This window comes from Chelon labrosus (genome assembly GCF_963514085.1).
Source record: "Chelon labrosus genome assembly, chromosome: 2".
Lineage (NCBI taxonomy): Eukaryota > Metazoa > Chordata > Actinopteri > Mugiliformes > Mugilidae > Chelon > Chelon labrosus.
The window spans coordinates 11725427-11751302 of record NC_140338.1 but is presented as its reverse complement, the minus strand read 5'-3'; the positions used below and the strand labels follow the sequence as shown (position 1 = coordinate 11751302).

General features: G+C 44.7%; 4 protein-coding genes across 5 annotated transcripts; 2 read left to right on the top strand and 2 right to left on the bottom strand.

Annotated features, from left to right (window-relative positions):
• Positions 1–913: 913 nt before the first annotated feature.
• grhprb (glyoxylate reductase/hydroxypyruvate reductase b) lies at positions 914–3657 on the top strand (the record flags this gene model as incomplete). The annotated part of the gene is made up of 9 exons (XM_084554838.1): positions 914–1086; positions 1397–1530; positions 1635–1707; positions 1802–1918; positions 2006–2094; positions 2179–2283; positions 2508–2643; positions 3300–3430; positions 3536–3657. 9 exons carry the CDS (start codon positions 914–916, stop codon positions 3655–3657), a joined length of 1080 nt encoding a protein of 359 aa, XP_084410964.1.
• Positions 3658–3856: 199 nt separating this feature from the next.
• Positions 3857–11076, bottom strand: zbtb5 (zinc finger and BTB domain containing 5). 2 transcript variants are annotated; one of them, XM_084566011.1, is made up of 4 exons: positions 10459–11076; positions 9215–9428; positions 8261–9136; positions 3857–7926 (listed from the first exon to the last, which is right to left on the bottom strand). In XM_084566011.1, exons 2-4 carry the CDS (start codon positions 9422–9424, stop codon positions 6778–6780), a joined length of 2235 nt encoding a protein of 744 aa, XP_084422137.1. In that variant the 5' UTR covers positions 9425–9428; positions 10459–11076; the 3' UTR covers positions 3857–6777. The 2 variants fall into 2 exon arrangements, with proteins under 2 accessions (XP_084422137.1, XP_084422136.1); XM_084566010.1 differs by having other exon boundaries at positions 8261–9428.
• Positions 11077–12907: 1831 nt separating this feature from the next.
• Positions 12908–18836, top strand: polr1e (RNA polymerase I subunit E). Its single transcript, XM_084559768.1, has 12 exons — positions 12908–12977; positions 13293–13396; positions 13510–13586; positions 13667–13752; positions 13975–14027; positions 14110–14254; positions 14360–14470; positions 15458–15554; positions 15658–15788; positions 15878–15959; positions 16685–16816; positions 17712–18836. The coding sequence occupies exons 1-12, from the start codon at positions 12914–12916 to the stop codon at positions 17875–17877; spliced, it is 1248 nt and encodes a 415-aa protein (XP_084415894.1). The 5' UTR covers positions 12908–12913; the 3' UTR covers positions 17878–18836.
• fbxo10 (F-box protein 10) lies at positions 17918–24750 on the bottom strand. Its single transcript, XM_084559757.1, has 11 exons — positions 24541–24750; positions 23554–24183; positions 22633–23460; positions 22276–22425; positions 21880–22016; positions 20705–20775; positions 20466–20618; positions 20045–20380; positions 19646–19956; positions 19355–19542; positions 17918–19046 (listed from the first exon to the last, which is right to left on the bottom strand). The coding sequence occupies exons 2-11, from the start codon at positions 24136–24138 to the stop codon at positions 18866–18868; spliced, it is 2940 nt and encodes a 979-aa protein (XP_084415883.1). The 5' UTR covers positions 24139–24183; positions 24541–24750; the 3' UTR covers positions 17918–18865.
• Between the last annotated feature and the right edge of the window lie 1126 nt (positions 24751–25876).

Sequence of the window (25876 nt, the reverse complement as noted above, 5' to 3'; positions counted from 1 at the left end):
TCCAGGGTGTACCTCGCCTCTCGCCCGATGACAGCTGGGATAGACTCCAACCTTCACAGGACAAGCGGTTACAGAAGATGAATGAATGAATGATTTGTTTAGTATTTTATATCAGTCTGGATTTGAGGTGATACATTACTCCTTCCAGCCAACGCAACTCAAGCGACATTTCTTTTCAAGATATGACAGAAATTGAAAATGTTTTCCACATTCTAATCTTCTCAATCACTAACAATTACAAAGTGATTTTGTTAATGCACACACACACTCACACGCTTTTAAATTTTAAACTTCTACTGCTACAATGATTTTTTGTTTATTTGTACAGTACGTGCACCCGTGTTGAATATCAGTGTTCACCTGTTTTTGAAACAGCACACACAGTATTGTGAAAAAGTTATCACCAGTTGGGAAACTGAGGAGAGATTACTGAACTGGTCCCAGCCAGAGAAACAGAACATAAAAAAAAAAACAATATTTGGGTCATTACCTGTTTGAAGAAACAAAGGTCAACAGACAAGTCAAACATTTACATCCCACTGATTCCAATTCTGGGCAGAGATGCAAGAGCAACAACAAGTCTAGAGTGTCCTTTTATACATTTGTGTGACAGTTTATGTGTCTTACTTGTGCACCTGTGTGATGTGTCTGAAAAGTAAAAGGCCTCTCATTTCACTTAATCTTGGACAAAGTTTTGATCCGCTGTTTTTGTGTTTATTTTGTCTGTGGAAAGGTTCCCTCACCTTCAGACCTCGGAGACCACCTCCCTTTAATCATATTGGTCAAACACAGACAGGAGCCTCCCCTTGAACTGCAGCCAGAATCATTCACATGCCCGCAACGGACTGCCAGCTACAACGCAACGCTTTCACCCAGCGGACACCTGCCCACAGATTTACCCTCTCTCTTGGCAATGTGGTGCAGTCGTATGGCTCTGCGTCGGCTCCAGAGGATCGCCGTCGCTCCTTTGAATATCAGCGGAGGGCTAGCAAGCACAGCGCAGAGGGAGATGTCTACCCTGCAACGGGTGTATGTCACCCGACAGATTCCACCCGAGGGCCTGAAGATCCTCCGGGAATCTGGACAGTGAGTCATAGTGTCCTATTGTGTCACTTTAATTATTCTCATTCAGAACATATTTTAAGACTAGTCAGTCTGACAGTGATACTGCTATGTTTTCTGCTTTGTAGTTCATTTACTCTGAGTAAATAAGACTGCTAATATTTGCCTTGAGGTCAGTCAGATAAGCCTAAAGAGTATTCCCCCACAACAGAAATGTTGTACACATTTCACTGCACCTTGAAGTCCCAGTATTTCCATTATTAACCCATTATGACATTTTCTTTCCGGAGGAGATTTGATTCAGATCTTCTTCATTGTCATTCTTTTCCCCCAGGGTGCAGTTTGAGCTGTGGGACTCCGACGACGTCCCCGTGCCCAGGAAGGAGCTTCTTCAGAAGGTCAGAGGCGCTGACGGTCTGCTCTGCGTGCTGACAGAAAAGATTGATGCAGAACTGTTGGACGCTGCAGGTCTGAAGGATGGTCCTTGAGTCGGTTGAACCACTTGCAATGCAAGAAACGGCCTCTCTGCTGATGCATTTGTTTGTATGTGTGTGTGTGATGTTTTCCTGTAGGTCCTAACCTGAAGGTCCTCAGCACCATGTCAGTGGGTTTTGATCATCTATCTTTGGAGGAGCTCAAGAAACGGTGATCCCAATCTTTCTATCACTTTCAATAATATCTCTATCAATATGCAAACATCTGGTGACATATGCATGAAAGCTTGTGTTTTGCATTACAGAGGAATCCGTGTAGGTTACACCCCTGATGTTCTGACAGATTCTGTCGCTGAGCTGACTGCAGCTCTGCTGCTCACGACCTCCAGGAGGCTCGTAGAGGCCGCACATGAAGCAAAGACGTAATGTTGTGTACACGATCACAAACACGCCCAGTGAATCTATGAATGATGGCAAAAAAGTAACTTAAGCTCTCTTTCTGGCGTCAGTGGCGGCTGGGGTACGTGGAGGACCCTCTGGCTGTGTGGATATGAGCTAGCCGGCAGCACCGTGGGTATTCTCGGTCTAGGCAGGATAGGTAAGCTCGTTTAAAAGACAGCATTCCCATCAGCTCATTATCGAAACCGCCATTTCTGACGTTTTCTCCCACGTGTGCTCAAAGGCGTGGCGATCGCAGAGCGTCTGGCGCCTTTCAAAGTCAAGAAGTTCATCTACACGGACGTCGCCCCCAGGCCTGAGCTGGCCAGTCTCATCAACGCAGAATATGGTGAGGAACGGACGGACTTATGATCACTTGCATAATCCGCACAGAAGGGGTTGCTGTTTAAGGGGCTAGCCAAAAAGCAAAGTTCATTTAATCTCCTTTGACCTTTCACATCTCTCTCTTGTCACCTTGACAGATTTATGAAACATTATTGGGGGGGAAGGAATAACGTGTGAGACTTTTTCGTGTACTCTGATCATAACAATGACCCCGACCCTTTGTTCTAGTCTCTATGGACGAGCTGGCAAAGCAGTCAGATTTCCTGAGTGTGTGCTGCGCTTTAACACCCGAAACAAAGGAGATCTGCAACAAGGACCTGTTCGCCAAGATGAAAAACACCTCCATCTTCATCAACACAAGCAGGTACCTCTTATTTTAAACACTAAAGCAACTTTGCATCAACTTTTCAACAAGAAAAGACGTCATCAGGCTAACCTGTGGTAACCACTTACTGCATAAAAAGACAGAAAATGCATCAGATTCTGTTATTTAAATGTCTTATTTTTAATAACTCCAGAAGCTATCACAGTTATCACAGGTTTAACTTGTTCTTTAACCTATGTTCTCTCCAAAGTCACAAGACTCCATTGACAAAAACATGGATTTTACCGAGCAAAACACAGAAATGTCATATTTATCTGTTATTGTGTGATGTTGGTGTGTTAACACATTGGTTCAGATCGAATAATGCTTTTCAGAACACCAAAGTCACACAATTCTCCAGTCTGCTTCTTAAAACTGAGGGCATGCAGGCTGTAGGCTATGGATAAGTATCTCTTTAAGAATTAAATACTCCCCTTTCAACTTGTTGTTAAACTAGTTCTGCAATCTGTTTTTCATGTTTTTCTTTCAGCTGTTCCTATCGATAAATCAACAGATCATTTTTCAGCTTTAGATTAATGGGTTATGTCCTGGAGACACGCTGTACAACAAGATTTCCATCTGGCACACCAGTCTGACTATGATAACAGCATGTTTGCTCATCTGTGTCTGTAATCGCCGTCTTCCTGTCGCGTCAGAGGTGGGGTGGTGAACCAGGAAGACCTGTACGAGGCCCTGTCCACTGGGCAAATAGCTGGGGCTGGATTAGATGTCACCGTCCCTGAGCCGCTGCCCACCAGCCACCCGCTGTTCACCCTCAAAAACTGCGGTACGTCAGACCTAACAGTGCTTCAGCTGTAGTGTTAGGATATCCTGTAAGCTCTTGCTCTCTGTCATTTATTTGTCTTTGTAATCCTCTTTCTCCCCACTACAGTGATTCTTCCACATATCGCTAGTGCCTCCTACGTGACCCGTAATGCCATGTCTACCCTGGCTGCAAACAACCTCCTCCTTGGCCTGCGGGGTGAGCCGATGATCAAAGAGCTCAAGCTTTGAGAAGAATCTAGTTTCACTGTGAGAACCGATTAAATAACAGACTATTAATTCCTTTTACAAATCAAATTTTCTTCAGAAGACTGAGATGATAAGTCCTGGATGTTAAGTACTGTGATTCTTCCCTTTATCATTTTACCTTTGTCAGCTTGTATTTCATAAAAAAGTCCCAATGAAACCGATTTCATTTTGTTTTTATTCAGTCTATACAACAACTGAACATACTATACAATCTTCATAGCCTTCAGTAACAGTAAAAAGACCAACATTTAGTCATCTCATGGTTACAGTATGAGAGTTACACACAAAGAAAAAAACGAAACAGGATTCCTTCGGTTTTGGCATATCAACAAAAGCCCAGCTTTTCAAGCTAGAGGGCATAAGGCAGTGACTTTAATAATCAATTTAGGCCTCTTTTTTTTTTTTTTTTAATCTGGCATATTCGCATGAACCGTTAGGTCAACAGTTTCAGTAGACAGCACCATTATAGTTCCTAACAGTCCTCTGTGAGAGACATGGAAGCCGTTTTGAAGCCGTTTTCACGTCATCGTCTCTCCATTCCTCAACAGGACGTCACAGTTAAGTCTTTACATGACGAGAGGTTAAGCAGAGAGCGAGAATAAAAACAGAGGAACCGTTCAGGGAGTTAACCATCAGTTGTTTAAACCAACTGATTCCATAATCATTACAGTTCAACCAGTACGTTAGCTTATGTTTAGAGGGAGAGCGTCTTACAAGGCAATTCTTCTTCTTCAGTAAAATGTCAGGATTAGCATATGTGTCAAATAAAGGTTTGTACAGTGTAATGACTTTACAGTACAATAAGGTGCCAAGTAGGAATAAAAGCAATGACCATAGGCGTCACAATACATCAAGCAATTAAATATTGGAAAAGGCAAACGTGTATTTTTTTTAGTTGTTTTTTGTTTTTTTAGTTTCCACTACAACAAAACTTGACAACACTGCATGAACACTGTTTTCAATCATCAAACTGTCAACCATCGAAGCTGCTCTTATTTACAACCCGCACGAAGTCAGGCGGGTTGATGCGACGTTGATTAATGCAATTGTTACTTTTGAATTTTGCACAAATCCTCCTCAAATGAATGTAACAAGAAAGAAATAGACTAAAGGTCCAGTAAAAACCTTTGAAATACTGCTTTTATGATATTACAGTTCTGTAGACCAGTGAAACACCTTTATGAGATAAAAAAAAAAAAAGGTTTCACACCGAACACAATGCAAGAAACAGAAGGAATAAACCTCGAGTGTTGACAGAGTTGGACTAGTGCAATGGGTTTTGTTTTGTTTTTTTTCCCACAAAGTTCAACTTTCCAGTTGCCCAAGGGCTTCTGTAACAGACAGTAATATAAAAAGCATTCATACCAAGTACGGTAGCAAACTTACAATGTTGAATTCTTAACTTCACGAGTTGTTTTGTCTCTTCTCAAAAGAGAGAAATTATTAAAAAACAGAAGCCACACATGGGCGATATTTACAATTCTAGAGAATCCCTTAGCGCAACTTCATTGTCTTCACAAAAAAAAAAAGGTCGGCAGCGACCACGTTGAAACTTGTCCACGTGTGGACGGTCGGTAAATCAATCTTTTACAAGTGACAATTACAATAAACGTAACAGAGTAAGGTGTGTTCACAGCGTACTTTCCCGTTAAGCTGTTTCTTAGTATAAAAACGACACTGTAATGCAGTATTACATATTCATTTTCTCAAAAACAAACTGGAAGGCTCAGTAAATGTAGTTGTTTTTGGTTGCAAACTGACTCTTTTCCTTCCCCACAATTGTTCAGATTATTTTTTTCACTCCCCTTAAACAACTTGATTTAATTCTACAGTCTAAGCAGAAATTGCGATGAGGTTTTCCCCCATCAGAGAACGGACATGGGCCTTTGGAGGGTGTCCTGTGGTGTCTGGCAACAGAATGTAGTTCGTGGATGCCTTTGGGTCCTATGGGTTGGGTGGGGATTGCTGCTGCCATCAAGGAGTGTCATTGCTATGGGGTGGGGGTGCCTGGTCTGGTCTAGGTGGGTGGTACATGTCTAAGTAACATGAATGCCAGGTCCAAAAGTTTCCCAGCAGAACACTGAATTGTCACAACATGGTCAATGTAATTTACTACTCCTGTCAGTGGTCATAATGTTGTGGCTGATCGGTGTATAGGTACGTTTCAAAGAGACTGTGTAAAGGCCCAAACGTTCTCATTGTTTTGACCATACCACAAATATTCTCTACACTGAACAAGCTCACAGCTACACTACTCATGATGCATTGGAGCTTGGACTGAAAGGCAACAAATTTCATACTATAAATTTGTGAAAAATTTCACATTCCTCTGTCCCTCAATGACATTTTCAAACACGCAAACACGAATACAACACTAGATTCTCCGTCATCTTCTCTGTTGGTTAAGCTTTCAAGAACAAAAGCTACAGAAAAAGCTAAGATTTCAGCCTTGGGCCTGTCCTACGGTAACGTTTCTCCATGTATCATCACATCACATCACATCCATCAGTCCTTAAAAGCGTTATGACTGGCACATGAACCGAATCAATCTATAGAATACCCTCGCACAGTCAGGGTTGTCTCAACAGTCTGATATGACACGATGCTACATGTTTTACAAATGCGCAGTAATAAAAAAACTCAAGATAAGCACAAGATTTTACAAGATATCGGTTCTTAGCTGCCTCTGATGTGAAAACACTCACAGCGAGTGTTGTCACGACTGAATCGAAAACGTGCGTACCACAAAGTACGCATCGGCAGAGGAAAAGGATCACCCTGACAATCAGAGGGGTCCACGGCATTGTTAAATTAACAGTCGCGCAGTTTTAAAAAGCCGAAGCCATGCTGGACCGGGTGTTACTATGCAAAGTCTGTGGGCTGCATAATTAAACGACGTGAGAATACTCGCGATATTCATACACAGTGGTATGACGGACAATGTTTCAAATAACTTTTAGCAAGTAGTAAATGCTCCACATCTTTGGCCTATGATCAGGACTGATTTGTTTGGACAGCTGTCGGCGCTTCAGAGAAATTCCAACAAGTTTTTGGGACCTTAAATTCAGCCAGTCCCCGATTCCCGGCGCGTCCACTTCGTCCCTACAGCAGGGCGTTGGACATGTTACTGTTCTGCCAGCGCAGACAGGTGGTCTTTGAGTGCTTGTAAAGGTGCGAGGACTGGCTGAAGCGTTTCCCACACTTGAGGCACGCGTACGGTTTCTCTCCCGTGTGCACGCGGATGTGCTTCTTGCAGTCGGTCAGCGTGAGGAAGGTTTTGCAGCAGATCTTGCAGGCGTACTTCCGCGCCCCTTCCACCACCAGGACGTTGTGCTCAGAGAGGGCCTTCTTGCACTTGGACAGGACGTCCGCCGACGCTCTGGTGAGCTGAGGGGGGAGGGAGGTGGGCCTGCCGCTGTTCATCTCGTAGCCTCCGCTCTCGTTGAGAAGCAGGGGGCTTGCCAGACTCGAGGAGGAAGAGGCCGCGTCCTGAAGGACTCCCTCCTCTCCTCCCATGCCAGCGGTCATTTTTGGAGCGATGCGCCTGTAGCCGGGATAACCCAGACCTGTGGCGCTGGCTCCTCCTGCTCCTCTGGGGGGTCGAGCAAGGGAGTGAAGCCCAAGACTAGAGTGCTGGAAGTCCAAACCAAAGGGATCTACTCCTCCACGTCCTCCACTTGCATTCCCCCCACTTCCTCTGGTGTTCCCCAAACCGTCATGCAGGGGGCGGAGGAACAAAGAATCACCCGGTAGGTTGTCTCCATAACTGTTCCTACTCTCACCTGTCAGCTGACCCGACTGCATGAGACAGGAAGCGGCAGACCCGGACGTCCCTGCCGCTTCCTGTCTCAGCAGGAAGTGATGCGCTACGGCTTCCCCAGTCGTTGTGTTGGGAAGGTCGTCCTCTCCAGCGACCATCCCGGAGCCGCCACCTCCGAAATCCTTCGGGCTGAGGAAGCTGGAAATGTTGAAACCAGGCTTGCCGCTCAGTCCGTTGCTACACCCAAAGCCTGCGCCTCCTCCCATGCTGCTCTTGAGGAGGTGCTGGGAGCTGGGCTGGAGCAGGGAGTCGGAGCTGGGCTGGGGCTCGGAGGTGAAGCTGCGGTCGCTGCTCTCGGGGCTCAGCTCCACCTTCTCCTCCTCCTCCTGGCACCCGGGCTCAGCGGGGTCGCTGCCTTCTGCCTGCGATGTCACGTCGCTGGTTTCGTCGGCCGGCTCGGGCGAGCTCAGCGGTTCTCGTTTAACCACCACCTGTGGAAAGCAAATATGTAGTTTGTAAAGGCAGGGATGTCCCCATCAGGTTTTTATTTTTGTCGCTAGCCAGCTGCTGTTCATAAAGAAGAGGAAGAAGATACTTTGACCCTACAGGGATGTGGTTTTCGTTTATGCAGACCTAAAATAAATAACTACAAAAGATCAGGCTTGGCTGGAGCCCAATGCCAATGCGATAATTAAAAAAATGCCAGACAGCAGGTTTGTGTAGATGGGAAAGTTTGGGTGAATCTGATGTGGAACAAATTAAGAAAGATTTAGGATAAGACTATAAAAACATGTGGCCCACAAACAACAGAAGACACAAGTCTACCTTCTGCTCCTCCTCTTCGGCCTCCTCCTCCGTCCCCGATTTTATCTTCACCCCCGCTCGGTTGTCCTGGTGATCCTGCTCATCCATGTCCTCTTCCTTCCTCACCCCTCCCTGCATTCTCCCCAGGTTCTTCTCCCCCTCGCAGTGCCCACCGTCCGACTGACTGGGCATCTGAGGGTCGTCTTGGGACACCGCCACCAACCCGGTGATTGCGGAATCCAATTTGGAGTCGTCCCCCATCTTGTGGGAGTCCGGTGAGAGAAGCCCTCCCTCCTCTCGCTCTGCGTTCAGCCCTTGTTCGCCTAAAAGCCCCATGTTAGGGGCCGACGGACGCTGCCTCTGCCTGGGCCTCTCCTCTGAGAGTCCAAGGGCAAGGGAGGGCTTACGCTTGTGGAAGCGTCTGATAGGGAAGGAGGCTCTCTGTTCGACCCCCCTGCTGCCCACTCCATCCTCCTCCATCCCGCCCAGGGCAGAGCTCACCAAGCTAAGCCCTAGCTGCTGCAGCAAGAAGGAGCGCTGCAACTTTGACGTGGCTGCATTTGCCGCGAGGTTAGCATTAGCAGCTAAAGCTGTGTTCACTGCTAAATCTGCTGCTTGCTGCTGTTGCTGCTGTTGCTGCTGCTGCTGCTGCTGCTGCTGTTGCTGCTGCCGGTGCCTTTGCTGCTCCTGCTGAGGGTGGTGGTGGGCAGGTCTGTCGGATGAAGGGGACATAGGCAGGGTGCGTGTGGTCAGGTAGTGTTTGCACGCCTTCACCACGTTGTTGAGGTGCAAGTGCGAGGCTGCGAGGAGGATATCCATGACGTTGCTCTCCCCAAGCATCAGCGTCGACGTGTACATCATGTCCACCAGAGCTGCAAAGGCTTCGGCCGTCACCACCTGCAAACACACGAGAAGCTGCCATTTTCCACCACCGTTGCAAAAAATCAACACCGTTCTATCAACCACTCTCCAAACCTCGCTGTCCAGCTGGATCATGTTCATGCTAGAATCTCCCTCCGCAACAGTGAACAGGGCTCTGAAGTGGGTGCTGCAGGCCGCCAGCACCGAGCGGTGGGCCTTGAAGTGCCGGCTGCCAACCACGATGACGCAGTCGCACAGCTGGCCGTGGACGCGCTGGTAGTTGAGCTGCTGGAAGATCTGCTCGAAGTGGCCCGGGAAATCCATGGCCCTGCGGTCATAAACAAGCAGAGGGCGGATCAGGTATATACACCGATCAGGCATAACATTACGACCTAATATTGTGTAGGTCTCCCTTGTGCCTCCAAAACAGTTTTGTGAGAACATGGGCCTTCTGAGGGGTGTCCTGCGGTGTCTGGCAACAGATTGTTGTTAGTGGTGGTCTTTGGGTCCTATGGGTTGAGGGGAGGGGCCTCTGTGGATCAAGCTCGTTCCAGTGCATTCCACAAATACTTGATCAGATTAGGATCTAGTGAATTTGGAGGCCAGGTCAACACCTTGTGCTGTTTTTCATGTATTTCTGAGTTGTTCCTAAAGTGTTTTTGTGTGTGCGTGTCTGTGTCTGGCTGCATCCTGCTGGGGATGGCTGCTGCCATCAAGGAGTGTCATTGCTATGGGGTGGGGGTGCCTGGTCTGGTCTGGTCTTGGTGGGTGGTACATGTCTAAGTAACATCCACACGAATACAACGTCCAAAGGTTTCCCGGCAGAACACTGCGTTGCCACAAGACGGTCAATGTTATTCACTTCTTCTGTCGGTGGTTTTAATGTTGTGGCTGATTTTAATATGTGAATACAAGGGACTTTTCTCTGTTCAAAGTTACTGGAAATGAGTCTTACATTACTTACCAAACAAAACAAGCAGATTTAAGATATTTTGTTGACTTTGCAACAAGGTTTGTGACATTGTGTGATGATGGAAGTCTAAAATTAATTAAATTTCACAGAGAAAGATGGTTTTCATGTGCAAATTATTATTATTATTATTATTATAGAGGAGTTATTGATTAGTGTGCACCTGGATAAGTGTTAATCAATGCTCAACTTTCTTGTTATAAGGTAATATACAGTAAACAAAGCTTGCACCTATGCCTGTGTGCACTCTTCACTCTTACACAGACAGCTAGCGAGACTAAACTAGCTAACACGTGACCAGTTAGCTAACGTGACCGGCTAAATTGGCACAAAACACATTCAGTTGCTGTTAAGGTGAAAGAAAAGAGACAGTAGCACGTGACAATACCTTGAAATATCCGTCAATGCAGGCACCGAGGGGCAGAGCAGGGGCCCTGACCAGGAGCTGACCAGGCTAAAGTTAGCTGGCTACAAGCCCAGCAGATGTTCCGTTAGCTAGATCACCAAGCATACGGTCACCGCGCCGGTCAGCTTTGCCTCTACGTTAACACTAATTCCTCCTAACAACAATACGTGTCTTTAAACGCCGCCGAGCAAAGCTAACATATCCGCCTCGCACCCTGGGTGGTCCACTTCCTAACAGTTTTCCCGTTTGTCGGATGACTTGTCCGCGGGGAGGAGGCGAAGGCTGCCCGTGATGTGTGCGGTGTCACGGCGACGGCTGGCCTCAAACAGCTCCCGTCCGTCGGTCTCGCCGCCTTCCCGGACCGCCGTTACACGACACAACGCGCTATCGACACGAATTCCGATCTGGCTGCCGATCATTCCCCGCGATCTCTTAATAATTTCCCTCCGCTCAGACGGTTTTTTCCCGAGCAGACTCACGGGGTGGCGCTGTGCTTCGCCTTCCAAGTCCGTGACCCCGCCGGGGTGAGAGGCTGCAGGTACACAGCTTCACCACAGGGCGTCGCTGCTGTGACACTGAGTGGTCCAATGACAGTAAACATTATTAGATGATACCATTGATGATAGATAGATAGATAGATAGATAGATAGATAGATAGATAGATAGATAGATAGATAGATAGATAGATAGATAGATAGATAGAAACTTTATTGATCCCGAGGGAAATTCAAGCATCCAGTAGCAGTAACATACATTGAACATACAATACAAAAACTATATAAAAAAAAATAGAAAGTAACTAGAAATAAAATGTTTTATACAACTATAAACTGTGTGCAATTAAATTAGGATGAATGAAATGAATAAATGAATGAAAGTCACGGTCACCACATGTAGCAGAGGTAGACAGACATGGCAATGACAGAGTGTCCAGTAAGTAGTGCAAAAAGATTTGTATGATTTGTAGATTTGATGTATGTATGATGTATGAAAGACGAACGCTAATTTTAGATTAGATTAGATTCAGCTTTATTGTCATTGCACATGTGCAGGTACAGAGCAACGAAATGCAGTTTAGCATCTAACCAGAAGTGCAATAGGCAGTAAGTGCACGTGGCACAAATAGTATGGTAATATGAACATTATTTACTGATGTACAGGTGAGACCATATATACAGGTGAATGAGCAGGATACACATAATGATTGAATGAGGTACTATGAACATATTATACAGGCGGATTTGTTCGTTAAATGTGAGTAAACTATGAACAGGAAGTATAACATAACATAACATAACATAATTTACAATAAAGGAGATGGGCAGATGATAAATTAGGCGATACAAAAACAGATAAAGTGAGCAATTAACAGCACATAAACAATAAGCAGTAGCTACCTAATGTTACTAAACTAATGTGTGATATATTGAACTGTATAACTAAAATTTGACTTGATTTAACTGTTTGTTTGTTTTTTGGTAATTTCCCCTGTCGAAGTCGAAGTCGTTATTGTTTTGTATATATTTTTTGCCAAATTCCCACGCTGCTGCGACAAGGTAATTTCCCATACGTGGGATCAATAAACATGTCTTATGTTTTCCAATATTACCCTGTAATTAGACTATGCACTATATATATCTTCCATTTATCTTTTTATGCAAAAGTTTTTATATGTATATTTATTTTTGTATATCTTGTTTCTGTCAGTATTCCTGCTGTGCTCTGAGCCATTGCACCGAAATTTCATTTTGATGTAAATCTAAAAAACAAATTAAGTCTGTCTAAGTCTAAGTCTAATATGGTATGCAACTCCATTATGATTGCTCATTGACAACTACATTTAATAGATAAAGCTCAACACTCTTTTGTCTTTGAGGGTAATTAAGGCATAATTTCAAAAAACAATAAAGAGAAAAAAAGAACAATACACAATATATACAAAAATTCATTCTTTAAATATTTGAACCGTATATAGAGGATGTAGCATGACTGTATGAATAAAGTGCATAACGTGTAATGTGTAAACAGGAGTTACAGGGATAATGTATTTACATGTTATTGCTTAAATAGAGGAGAATTTTGCTGTAAACTGATGTCTTTTCTTTTCTTTTCCAAAGACGAGTGATAACCTTGATATTTTAAAGACTTGTTTGATGTGTTCTCAAGATGTATTTCAAGATTCAAAGAGTTTATTGACATGTGCAAAGTGTAGAAACATGACCCAAAACCGAACAATATAAAAAAATCTTATGTCAAATTATGTTTTATTGTTATTGTTTTGCATTTTTCATCTTAAATGATTCCATCCATGCGTCATTAATTCTTCAATAACACAAATACACTATGTTGTCCCTGTGAGCGGAGAGTACGGGCGAACCCGGAAGTACAGAGGATTGAATCCTCTTGCCTTCACCTGAAAACTCTCACAACAACAATCATGGCTGCCTCCTGCTCGTTAGTGTGCTGCGGGGAGGAGAGAGAGTCTGACAAAGCTGTTCTGGGTGACTATCTCACATTTATTGCATGTCAAAACTTTAGGGAAGATAATTATTAATGAAACAATGACTGTTCATGTTGGGTCGTTCTTTGCGGCTCTTTTTAAACACACTTGTGTCTTGCACACGTGGGTGCTAGCCACGGTGCTAGTGCTAGTTGTTTAGACCAGTCCACAAACTTTGCATTATGACAGTTTTAAAAGACACACTCGTTCCGTCTCCTTAGTGGCTATTTGACGTGATTTTATTATTTTTATTCATTTTAATGTCCAGAATAAGGGATTGATTGATTGCTTCTCGTTTTGTTTCTCAATCACACAGTTCGATTTTCAAATGGCAGCGTCAGAAATGCAGACAGGCTGGATTTCACCATGTACAAGAACGCAGATGAGGTTAACCCCAGAAAAAAGAGCAAACGGATACTGGTGAGAAAGATGAAGGATGGCGGGCTCTTATCTTGTCACACTTCATAAAGAAGATGCCTTGTTTTGGCTGCGTTGCTCAAATCTAAGTGTTTCTCATGTTCTCTGTTGCTCAGGTCGCTGAGTCAGACAGACTGTCTTATGTTGGACATAATTTTGGAGCAGGATCTTTAAAGTGTAACAGTCTCTGCAAGTAGGTGAATATAACATTATGTCGATGGCTTTTATCACAGCGAAGAGTCCTAGTAAGTGTTGTGTTTGTCGTCTGTTTAGATATTATGTCGGTGTGTTGAACAAACAGACCATGCAGATGGAGGTGCACAACGCTCAGCTGTTCAACATGCAACCTGTCATACCAGGTAAACGGAAGAATTAGACGGCATGTGTTGATTCTTATATTAAATATAGGATTGATGGCATAAAGCTACTTATAAGGACTCTACATATCCACACTCATTGATAAAGTTATTATTACATTATTAATTATTAACTACCCAGGAAGATCAGATTATCCTATGATAGGAAATGTTTAACGCTTTGCACGGCTCAAGATTTAATCACTTTTCTTACTTTGACACCAGGAGAGATGACGGAGTCTGAAAAGCCTCAGGACACCAAGACATACAGAGATAAGGTTTGTGTAATGAGTAGTCTAATCACCTAAGAGTTTAAACGTGGTATCAGTGTCTCAATCTTCTCTTGGGTTCCCTCTTCAGGTGGACTCGTTGATTGAGGCCTTCGGCACAAACAAACAGAAGAGAGCTCTGACGTCCCGCAGGCTGAACCAGGTGGGCAGTGATACCCTGCATCATGCAGTGGCGAAGGCTGCCAGCACTGTGATTGACCAGAAGGGTCTGGAAGGTAAGCTACACTGACACATCCACTGGGAGAAACGTGACAGAGAAGTCAACACGGAGCAAAAGTCATATATTTGTCCCCTCTCTCTCTCTCCCCCTCTCCCCGCAGCTCTACAACAGGAAGTGGCTGAGACAGAGTTGCAGGAAGACCTGGCTGTCCACCTTCCTCCCTGCAATGCAAACGCAGACAAAAGAGAGAACGTCTACCCATTTGATGATCGTATCTTTTATTTGCTCTTTGTGCCACCGGCTGCGTTTGTGCGGACTCAACCTGACTGAAATTGTTCTACTCAGTGATTTCAACTGACTGTTTACACGGGCGCTGAATGAAATGGTGAAATAGGATGCATGCCCTAATCAATAAGAAAAGACCCTTTTTCCCACATGTGCAAAGTGGTGGCCCACTGAAGAAGTTTACCTTTACTGGCAACACTGAATGAAATGTCGTGAAATGTCCCAACTGAACCAGTGAACAGAATCTCAGTTTCTCAAGCTTGAACTTAAAGAACACTTCCTTGATTCAGCGATCATGTGTTGATGTGAAACATGATCAGCCTCTGGGCTAGCAAGGTGGTAAAAGCCAAAGCTGGCTTTGTTGCCGTGGCAGAGGTTCGTTTCAGGAGGGGCTCCATAAATGGAAAATTAGAGGAAATTATTTGACCATAAGCTCTGCCCAGGGTGTCAAAAATACCCCCCCTCCAAAAAAATCACCGATTTCTTATGGCAAGACCAAAACATATGACTGTGATTAGCGGGGGACTGTTTAAATTACATATTGCAGAAGCGTCGATTCGGGCTAGTTAAGCGTTTGTATAATAAAATTTATAAAAGGCTTTTGCATTGAATTAAACCGTGTGCACATTTAGGTGAAGTGTGACCTGTTTAAAGCAGTGTACTATTGCTGGTCTGCTAATTTCATATTTAGCTCATCCTCCCACCCACTCCTTATTGGCACAAGAGCCCTCAAAGTGGCCGGCCACAAAGAGTCATACAATACAGAGACACATTTCCTTTGATTAAGACTTACTGATAAAAGGGTGTATATCAAAGTTTTGGGAGGACGATTAAGGAGTGAGGGAAAATTTTTCAGATTATTTGTGGTACACTAGTGTTTAGTCACTGTGTCAATAAGAGAATGCAAACAATATATATTTGTATATTTAGAGTTACACTTGTTCATGTCTCCTTCCTTAATCTATATCCTCAGTCCTGAGTCCAGTAGATTATGAAGCTTTGGAGCAGGCTGGTTCCAAGATGGCAGCACTCACCCCCGAGGAGTTGCAGAAAATGAAAGATGACGGAGGGTAAGGCAGCAGAGGGCTCATCTCATGCCTACTAAGAAATTTATCAGCAAAGTGTTTCATTGTATTCACATTATCATTTGTACTTTTTCTTTTTCTCCTCAAGGTGTCTGTGCGTTGTGAGGCACCTAGAGAACTTGCCAACTACAGGAGAAGCCAGAGAGAAAATGGCACGCTGCGCCTTTTATCTTTCTATGCTGCTCAAACTGGCTCGGCAGAGGAGCATCAACCGCAAGTGTGAGTACTGCTGTTTCTCTCCCATCGTACGTGTGTGTGAGTTGAGTGGTGCACACAGACTAATAGTGATTCACGTTTCATGTGCACAGTTGGGCTGGAGGAAGGATGCCCTCGCAACATTCAGAGCAAACTGTTGAGAACATTCACTGTGGAATCGTTCAACAATGGCAGGTATGACGGTGGATGAACAGGTGGATTATTAAATCTTATAATGAGCCTGTGGCCCACTGATGAAAGTACTGCGGTATTTTTATGTTTGCATTTAAATTAACTAGGTGCAAAATTCCAGGAAAAAAAGGCTGTATTAAGTAACTGCTAATCTAATCTGTTGGAACCGGTGGTGTTGATGATAGCCGAGGGATTAGAGATTACTGCTAATGCAAAGTAATATTTCCTTCTGCCGCAGCTTGAAATTAAAAGCATTTAACTAGCACAGCACAAGCTTTTTACAGCACATTCAATGCTTAGCACTCACTGCCATCTTTTCATTGTTGAAAAGGTTGAAATATTGCAGGGAGTAATGAAACAGGAAGGAGCAGCCACAGTAAACTGTTCAATGAAGAGCTGCAGGCAACCGGCTGCTTTTCAGTCTTAATGCCATCGGCTGCATAAACTCAGATCAGTTATTCAGAGAATAAAGGATTACTATGCACCAGCAAAACAAACTAGTTCTGGTTTCACCAATAATAAAATCAACCCAGACTGAAAGGTTCAAGATTGTCACTTTAAAGCATTTGCGTGAGTTACAAGTATCATGGGTCTGGAGAAAATGTTTGCCAAATGTAAAATCACAATGACCAAAGTGGCTGTAACTGTCCCACCGCTTCCTAAACGACGGGTTGTCTTTTGTCGTAAGTCACGCACACAAACTCTTCACCATACTTTCGCCCTTACAGGGTCCAGAACACGGTGTCGTCATCAATGCGTGCCAAAATAGCAGCCCACTGCCTGGCGCTGCTGCTGCATATGGGTCACATGACTGCGGACCTCACATTACTGCACCGTGACCTGGGGATCACAGAGGCCAGGTATGGACAAAAAAAAGATCACATGCATTCAGTTAAATAACACAGGAAGACCAAAGCGTAACTACTGTTTTTACAACCTGGACCTTATTTCTGGCATAAAAAATGATCGTTTACTCACCCATATAAGTGTTTAGTGTCATTTGATGTCATTAATCGTTAATCTCACCAATATTTTGTTATGATACGCTAGTGCTATTCCCCGTTGAGTCTGGAGTTACTTGTTATCTATTCGCTGCCCCAGTCACTCCCACTATATGGATATACGCGGATCTAAATATCTGACGAATTACAAATAACACTAAAGTTATATGGGTGAGTAAACAATCGTATTTTATGCCAACAATAAGGTCCAGGTTGTAAAAAAAACAGTAGTTCCCCTTTAACGTCAGTAGTGTCAACTCAGTGGGACTCACTCTATTTCAAGATGTTCAAATGATTGTCAAACTATAGAATGAACTGATAATAGAAGATGTAATTAGGGCTGTCAGTAGATTAAAATAAGAATTGCAATATGTCAATAGTTAATGGTCAAAAATGCAAATTAATCACACTTTTTTTTAAAATATGTTTTAAATCCAGATTCAGCAAGCTTCATTTGTCCCTGGGAAGCAATTTGGTTGTTTTTCAAGTTTGTAACTCTTATCATCATCTCTACTACATACATAAGTCAGCGCAAATCCACGGTAAATGCGTTAAATGCAAATAACTAATAGGATGGCATATTACGACCACACTTCAAATTCTGCTTGCGTTCCACAGTATTACTGCTGCACTGAGCTTCATTATTGCTCAAACTACGGGGCAGGCCGACGTAAAGGGGATTGGTGTTAACTTTGACAGCCCTAGGTGTCATAAACAAACTGGCTGTGTGTCTGATTCTTATGTTGTTCTACAGGATTATTGAAGTTGCAAAGTCTATGGGACTGGCCCTGATCAAACCATCCCGGGCGAAGGCTGACGAGGCTGGACTGCGAGAAGAACACAGACAGGCCACTCTCGTTCTACCTCTGATCAAATACGATCAGTTCATGGAGAGACGGAAACGCAAGAAAATGCACTGAAGACCGCGGGGGGGAAAAAAAGGACCGTGAGAACTGGAAATGCCACAAACAAGAGCTGTTTATTAATGTATTTTGTAGACAAAGTGGTGAACTTTGAGTTGTACGTGATATCATTGCTTGACGCTTGCAGTCCATGATACAAAAAAAAGCAGACTACATGTAAACAAATTCTTGATGAGAACATCTAAGACGGTCAAGACGCATAGGCACATTTGTAGACATCACATATTGCACGCTAAACATCCTTTTTCCTTCTCTGGCTGTTACCGAGTGAGTCTGTAAGTGTGTGCGGCGCGCTGAGAGTGTCTGGAATGTCAAAGACGGCTGAAGACCATCAAACGAACAAAATAAATCATGGAGGACATGATGTTACAGACTCACCAGGCAACACCTCTGTGCAAGAGGCAGAAGCTTCATTTTGGCTTTTTAGTTTTTTAAATTTTTTGCATATACACCTCACACTATAAACTTTCCTTCCCTAGCTACAATCATTGATTGATTTAAAAAGGTCATACAAGGCACAGCTTTACTTTGTACTATGAGTGAAGCTGGCATCTCTGAAGTCTTTGACTCCTGCTAGGATTTATAAGTGTGCACTTCCTAACCAGAGAGTCCCAGAAGCAAACAAACGTAGCCAACAATGTCTACGGTAAATGAGAACATGACTATGGTAAAGCTTTTGTGTTGACGTAGACGTCAAACATGTAGGCTGACGACAGTGCTCGGATGTGAATGAGTGCAAAAGCGTTTTATCCTAAAATTACAAAAGCCTTGTTTTTTTTTTTTTTTAGATTAGGAAATGTTGTGACACACTAACGTACCGGGAGAGTGGACGGGCCCTTTAGTGTCTTAGGTGCGGCTTCCTGCTTCTTTGACAGTAACCCGCACCCTGGACGACATGATTTTGGAAACAGAAGTGCTCCACACATGCGTAAGGGCCGGCATGCTGATCTGGCGTTCCTGTCGGTATGCAAGTGCTTGCCGGTATTCACAGGATGGTGCAGAACATGCTGCCGCTGTGGCAACCGCTTTCAACGGTTGCGCTGATCCTGGTAGTCATGGAAATTCCAAGTCGGGATGGATACTGGGAGGAGGAGAGGCCGCCGGGGGAGCTGGCCAGTGGGCGAGGGGGAGGGTTTTCCAAAACCCACTGTGGAGAAGATGTACAGCTTCAAAATGGAAAGAAAAAAAAAAAAGTTGAATTAGAAGATCCCCATTAAGTGGAGTCTGGAGCTTTCTTAGCTGCAATATTCACATCTTAACCACATCCTGAGGGAAACATTTGACTTTTTACTCGCTAAATGTTCCACTATGTTGAGCTTTCACTCTCAAAACACATAATTATGAGCAGCAATCATGAACCAGGACCATAAACCTCCATACATTATTATATAAGTACTGATTATAGCTGCAGTGTTGGTTGCAGAAGAAAATGTTCAGACTGAATGTCACCACTTTCTGTGGGTTGCCTAGTTACCTGTTATTATGCTTTAGAATACTGTTGTTGCGCAACACACAGCTCTCATTGCCAGGATCCATATGTAGAAGTGTTTTTTTGTTTCCGGGGTGGCCCTGGAACAAGAGATTGTCATGGACAACGCCTTTTACTGGCCCCAGCACAGCGATACCACAACCCTGTGCAGGTTGGACACGGTTGCGCACTACCTAAACACATAAATGATAAAAAAATAGGCATAAATATTCAGCAAGTAATAGTTTTAGGTCTATCTTAAATTAGGATAACTACTGTGTGCCCACTCCATCTCACCTTGATATCGGCACTTCCAGAGACCTGGATCCCATATCCCCGGTTTCCAACCACATCATTCTCCGTAATCTGCCCGTTACCATTGAAACTGACACCGTGGCCACTGTTTTCATAGATGCCATTACCACGAAGCTCCACCCTGCAGTCCTTTTCCACCATGACACCGCCTCGACCATTTTCAAGAATGCAGTTGGTGACAAGTCGCGTCATCTGACTGCTCTGCAGGACGGCAATGCCAGGGCCACGGTTGCTGTTTACAAGGTTAGCGAACACGTTCAGAGCCTCGCTGCTCTTCACGTACAGGCCGACCGCTACAACAAAGGCACAGATAGGACGTTTGAGAAAGAGATGCAGAGAGGGAGACGGTGTGCATTTCATTGCAGCAGATCTGTTTAGTACCTCCGTTGTAGCTCATGCAGTTGCTCTCCACCAGGGCCACGCTGATGGAGCGACGTGCAGAGTGGCGTTCGTCCTCGCTGTCCAGATCGCTGTCCCACGCGAACAATTCCCCTTCTTCGTTAAAGTTCTCCTGCCCATCTCTTCCTTCTCCCTCCCCACTTCCTCCTTCTCCACCAATCCCCTCTTGCCCAGGCCAGTTCCCCTCCCTGGCCTCGATGTTCTCCGGGTCCTTCCTGCAGAAAACTGCCAGCCCGTACATACAGTTGTGGATGATGTAGTTGCCTAGGAGCTGTGGGAGGCTGGATGACATAACCCACACGCCGCAGCCTTTGTTACCTGAAGAAAGCAGAGGAAGAGGATACATCTGTGCCATGGCTGTCAAATAAATATGATATACTATCCAGGCTGAAAATACACATACAGTACACGTGGTTTCCCTCTATAAGCCCACGTCCTCTCTCTCCGACCACCACACCGTCCGAGTAGCCGTAACAGATGTAGTTGTTTCTCAAAATGGGGTCACCTCCTCTGCGGATGTCCACGCCACCCCACTGGTTCTCTCTGATCACATTCTCTAGAATTAAAACGTATTGATGCGCTTTAACTTTCTGTTCAGTGATGCATCATAAAAGCGTACAAAGAGACGGGACAAACCCGCACCTGTTATCATCCCTCTGCCATTCTCGTTTATAGCAATCCCCGCCGCTTGTCCTTGGAAGATGTGATTTCCACTGAGAGAGACAGAGAAGAGAGAAAATATGAGTCGAACTGGAGCACGTCCACACACCGTCTGCACCGACAGTATCAGATATGAAAACATTATGTAACACTGCTTACAGCACACATTCACTGCAAAAATACACCACTGCACTGCAGAACTCCTAGGGCTTAATGTTGCGTTGTGTAACTGGAGTTATCAAGACATATTGTACAAAACCACAAGACACGCACTACAAGTTGCCTTTCTTTAAAGGGGAACTGCCGTTTTATTTCAACCTGGACCTTATTTCGGGCATATAATACGATCGTTTACTCACCCATATAACTTTGGACTCAACGGGGAATAGCACTAGCGTATCATAACAAAATATTGGCAAAATGAACGAGTTTCGTGGCAGATAATGCGTTATTTAGAGGCTGCGTTTCGGTGCCCCAGTCACTCCCATTATATGGAGCTAAATATCTTCTGAAGGACTCCAAATGACACCAAAGTTATATGGGTGAGTAAACAACCATATTTTATGCCAGAAGTAAGGTCCAGGTTGTAAAAAGCAGTAGTTACCCTTTAAGGCTTTTGGATAAACAAAACCACAAGTGTTTGTTTTTGAAGAAATCATATGTAAATCTGCATAAACGGTGCCAACAGCCTTTTCTGGCTGATCACTACTCGTTACTTTGATAATCTAGACAAAGCATAAACCAAGACAGACCTGAAGAAGCTACTAGGATGAGTGGCTCTACAAATCCAGCTGCCTTTCTTAAACGCTTTTCTGGATATACCATGACCTGGATGGCTGAGAACCTTCACAGGCTTAAAATAAAATAATTTCTTCACTGATAAACAGAGTTTTGTATTTAAAATCATGCCTGTTTCACCTTTGGACATTCAGGAGTAAATTAATGATGCTTTATTTACATTTCAGGGTGCCAATATGCGTGCTGGCTCACAGACACACGGTCATTATGTTTTAGTCTGAGAAGTTGGAGAAAACTCCGTCTTTTCCTTACTGAGAAACCTCATCTACAAACTCTATGACCGCTTGGAATAATATCCAAACATCATGGGGAAAAAACAATTCGATGGGAAGGTTAGATGTTTGCGAGTTCCAACCTACCTCACCACAGGATTTCCACTGAAGAGAATATACACGCCCGCTTCCTTATTGTTATAGATCTGGTTGCTCCGAATTGAACCTTTTCCGTTGCCAAGGACAACAACCCCAGAGCGCAAACCGCTATGTATTTTGTTGCACTGAGGAATGAAAGACAGAATGACACAAATCAAAATCATTTTTACCGTGTTCAGTAAACGCCCAGACTTCCATCCAGTTTATTATGGACGCAAAAGTGCACATTCACCTGATGAGGTGAGTTTAAGAGTCGACGAGCTTTAGTGTTTTAAACTTGACAAAATGATCTTAATCATGACTGCTGGCCATGAGATGCTATTAAAAACTGTAGCATGCAGACTTTGTGTTTGCATCTTCAACAGACAAAGGTGTAGCAGTTACCACAATGGTGGGGTTGGCCCCTTTTCGGATGTCCAGCCCCGCCTCCCCGTTCGAGTGGATGTTGTTTTCCGCAATGAGGCCCTGAGCCGAGAGGCGCAGAAAGACGCCCGACGCGCGGCACTCGCAGACCTCGTTTCTCAGCATCACTATCTGGAGGAAACAAAGACAAGAGCTCGAGTAACAGTTTGAATAAGAAACTGCTGTTTAATTACTAATGATCTGAGCTACTTCCTTAACTTGATATGTCACTAAGCACAAGTGGTGTGCTGCGGATAAAAGTCACTAAACTTGTGAGATGTAATTACATTCCAATTCTCTACAACAAAGACCGATGTTGATTGATAGGATTTTATTTACTGTGGAGTTCTGGATGCAGCGGACAGCGTAGTTCAGCCCACGGAAAACATTTTCCTCCAGTCGAGCTTGTCCATAATTAGACAAATGTACGCCACCCTTCCCGTCCCTGAAGAGGCAGCGTCTGAGGAGGCAGCCCAGGGTGGAGGCTGCCAACATGCGGGCCTCTGGGTCCCTGTCCAGTTCCTGGTGAAGGTTGAGGAGTTCAGGGGTCACCGATGGGGGATCAGGGGATGAGGCAAGTGGCAGGGAGCCATCAGGCCGGGGCTTGAGTAAATGGGATAGGCCGTGATGATCATATGGGACTTTGTAATCCAGTGTAAAAGTTTTTTTGGTGTTGTTAGCTCCCCCTCCATCTCGGCTCTCTTCCTCTCCCTCGCTACGGTCACAATCACTCCAGCCATCTTCAATCACTGTGCCCTGACAGACCGCGTCTACCCCAGTCCTTCTCTTCCAGTCCTCCATGCTCACGTGCTCCTTTTTAACGTGAGCACCAGGAGGTTGGGTCCCACCGGTGGAGTCGGCCTGAGGGCCCTTGGGAGCGCCGTTATATTCCAACACACCACATGATGGGAACGTCCTGGCCAGAGCAGCCAAATGTTTACATGCCCAGTTCCTGTCCGACACTGGGGGACCCTCCACGGTCACCGAAGCCGTTTCACTTCCTGAGAAGTCACAGCTGTCCAATAAACTGAGGACGACGCCCAGCAAGTGGGCAGAGCTGCCCTGTGAGAAGGAGCAAAACCGAGCCTGGCAGGTTCCCGGGCCTCGGACTTGCAGCTGGGCTCCTTCAAAGTTGCAGTTATCTAGCTGGACGTGACCCCACGATGTCTAGAGGAGAGGAAAAGTGATTGGAGTCAGACAAATATAACGGACTATGCTCTGAATTTTGAACAAAACCATAGTAAGAAGCCGTTACTTCACCTTGTAAACGACAGTGGAGAACCAGGGTGGCATGAAAACCAGATTACACAGCCTGGCAGTAGGACACTGCTGCTCCATACACACCAGGAGGGCCACCTCGCCCAGTCGGCCCAGCCCGACCAGCTCCACGGGCACCTTCAGCGGCACCTCCGCCTGCTCCTCATACACTCCTGGATGGAGAACCACGCGGTCATACGGCCCCGCCACTGCCAGGGCCCCGCGTAAAGTCTCAAACTCACACCCGGGCCCCACGTGCCAAACCCTGCGGTCTTTCCGTCGTCGGAAAAAGAGGAGGCAGGCAGAGGACTGGAGCTCCGGCCCATTTTGAGTCCAGGTGCGGGTGGCTAGGGCGTGCTGCTTCAGGGCCTCTCTCCAGGACGGCGGCTCCAGATGGGGCTGACTGGGCCAGTTGGGATGCCGGCACTCGGGGCAGCCGAGGCAGAGCTGTCTCCAGCGGGTGTTGTCCAGGGAGAGGATGAGCTCCCGCCAGGCACGGCACACCCGGCAGCAGCGGCCCAGGTCAGGCAGAGGGAGGTAGGCCAAGATAACCCTCCACAGCTCCACGGGGAGGCTGCCCACCTCCATGGCAGCAGAGACACCGGCTGGGGAGCACCGTGACGGGAGGGGCACCTGGAGACAGCAAGCAACACGCAGGCGCAGATGAGCCAACAGGAACCGCAGTAACACAATAATAAAGACACACAAGCATATGGATACACTCATAATAACCACACATCAAAGGCGCAAAGACGGCCAATTATTAAAATTTGCCTTATTTCAAGACAAAAACAGCATTTAGAAATGATTTCTGTAAGCTTATAATTAATTTTACGCAGCAACTAATATTTATCTCCACGCAGGCCTGCGTTATTTTGAAAGTTTGCTGCGGTTGATAAGGATTAGTTAGCAGGGTGCCGCTAGTTTTCGCGTAATCCTTGCGTAACCGGCTAAAGCATCATCAAAAAAAAACAACCCGCAAAGCCTTACCTTTTACCAGTTAGCCACACGAATCAGCACATGTCGGCTCAACGTTCAGACCAGCTACCCGTCCAGCGTTACATGTCCGCGGCTTTCAGCCCTCACGGAGCTCAAACAAGCTCCATGATGCCTGCTGCCGACGGCCTGCAGATGTGCAGACGAAATGGAGTTCAGACGATCGCTTCCAGTTTACGGCAAGACACCGCCAAACAAGCGGAGAACTCCATCTTCCGCTTACACAATGTGGGCGTCCACCTTTAAATCCACATCTCATGGATGATGTTACCACGGATGTTAACCAGTTCACTGCCGCGCTTCAGTGTTTGCCTATCTGACCCACCAGAAACAAGACAGATGCCGCGCATGATGCTCCAAAACCTTTCCTCCTTTTTACAGTTTTTTACAACCACTTTGCTACTATTTTCAGAACCTTGATGTCATTTTTCACAACTCTAGACACAAAACTCAAAACGGTTGTCACTTGTAACACAGGCTGTCTAATGTTCAAAACACTGCATTGTGCATTCACATCTTTAAATAAATCTTGCACTTGCACAATCATTGGTTCAAAAAACAAATTTACTGTGAAATACCACTGAAACAGAACTATAGATCACCCACACACAAGCAACCGATAGTTTCACTGTGTCATTGTTCGTACAACCATTAAATATTGTAGAACAAAATAGGTGATACAGGTTTCATTATGGTACTACATACACAGTACAGTAAATACATCTCTGTAAAAGTACTGCAGTATTAGAGAGAATACTACAGACACAGTGGAATCATTGAACAAAGTTTGTAATACAGTATATTGATGCAAAAGACTAGATAGAGATAGATAGATAGATAGATAGATACTTTATTGATCCCCAAGGGGAAATTCAAGACAGTACAATCACAACATAGGTTTACAGTATTTGAATCAAAGCAAAAATACTGTAATTAGCTATGAAATACAGTAGAAAATAAAAGACAGTACTGTAAAACATCAAATGCAGTGTTCCTCAACTTGCTTGCTTGTACTGTACATGTAAGAAACAAAACAGGAGTGATTACTGTACTTCTACATTGTCATCAACTCTGTGTTGTGGATTCGGATTTGTTTCCATACAACTATGCATTCAGAGTAATGCAACAGTTACTTATCATTTTGAGCAGTTGTATCAATTGATAGTTAGATCATTGTAAGGAAATGAATAGACACTCATTTGAAATGTATTGTGTGAATTGCCTTTTGAAATAGTAGTATTTTGATGTTAAGTTGTATCATATTGAACAGGTGATTTTTTTTGAATGAACAAATTATCTAAGTTTTATGTGTATTGTATCCAAGCAATTG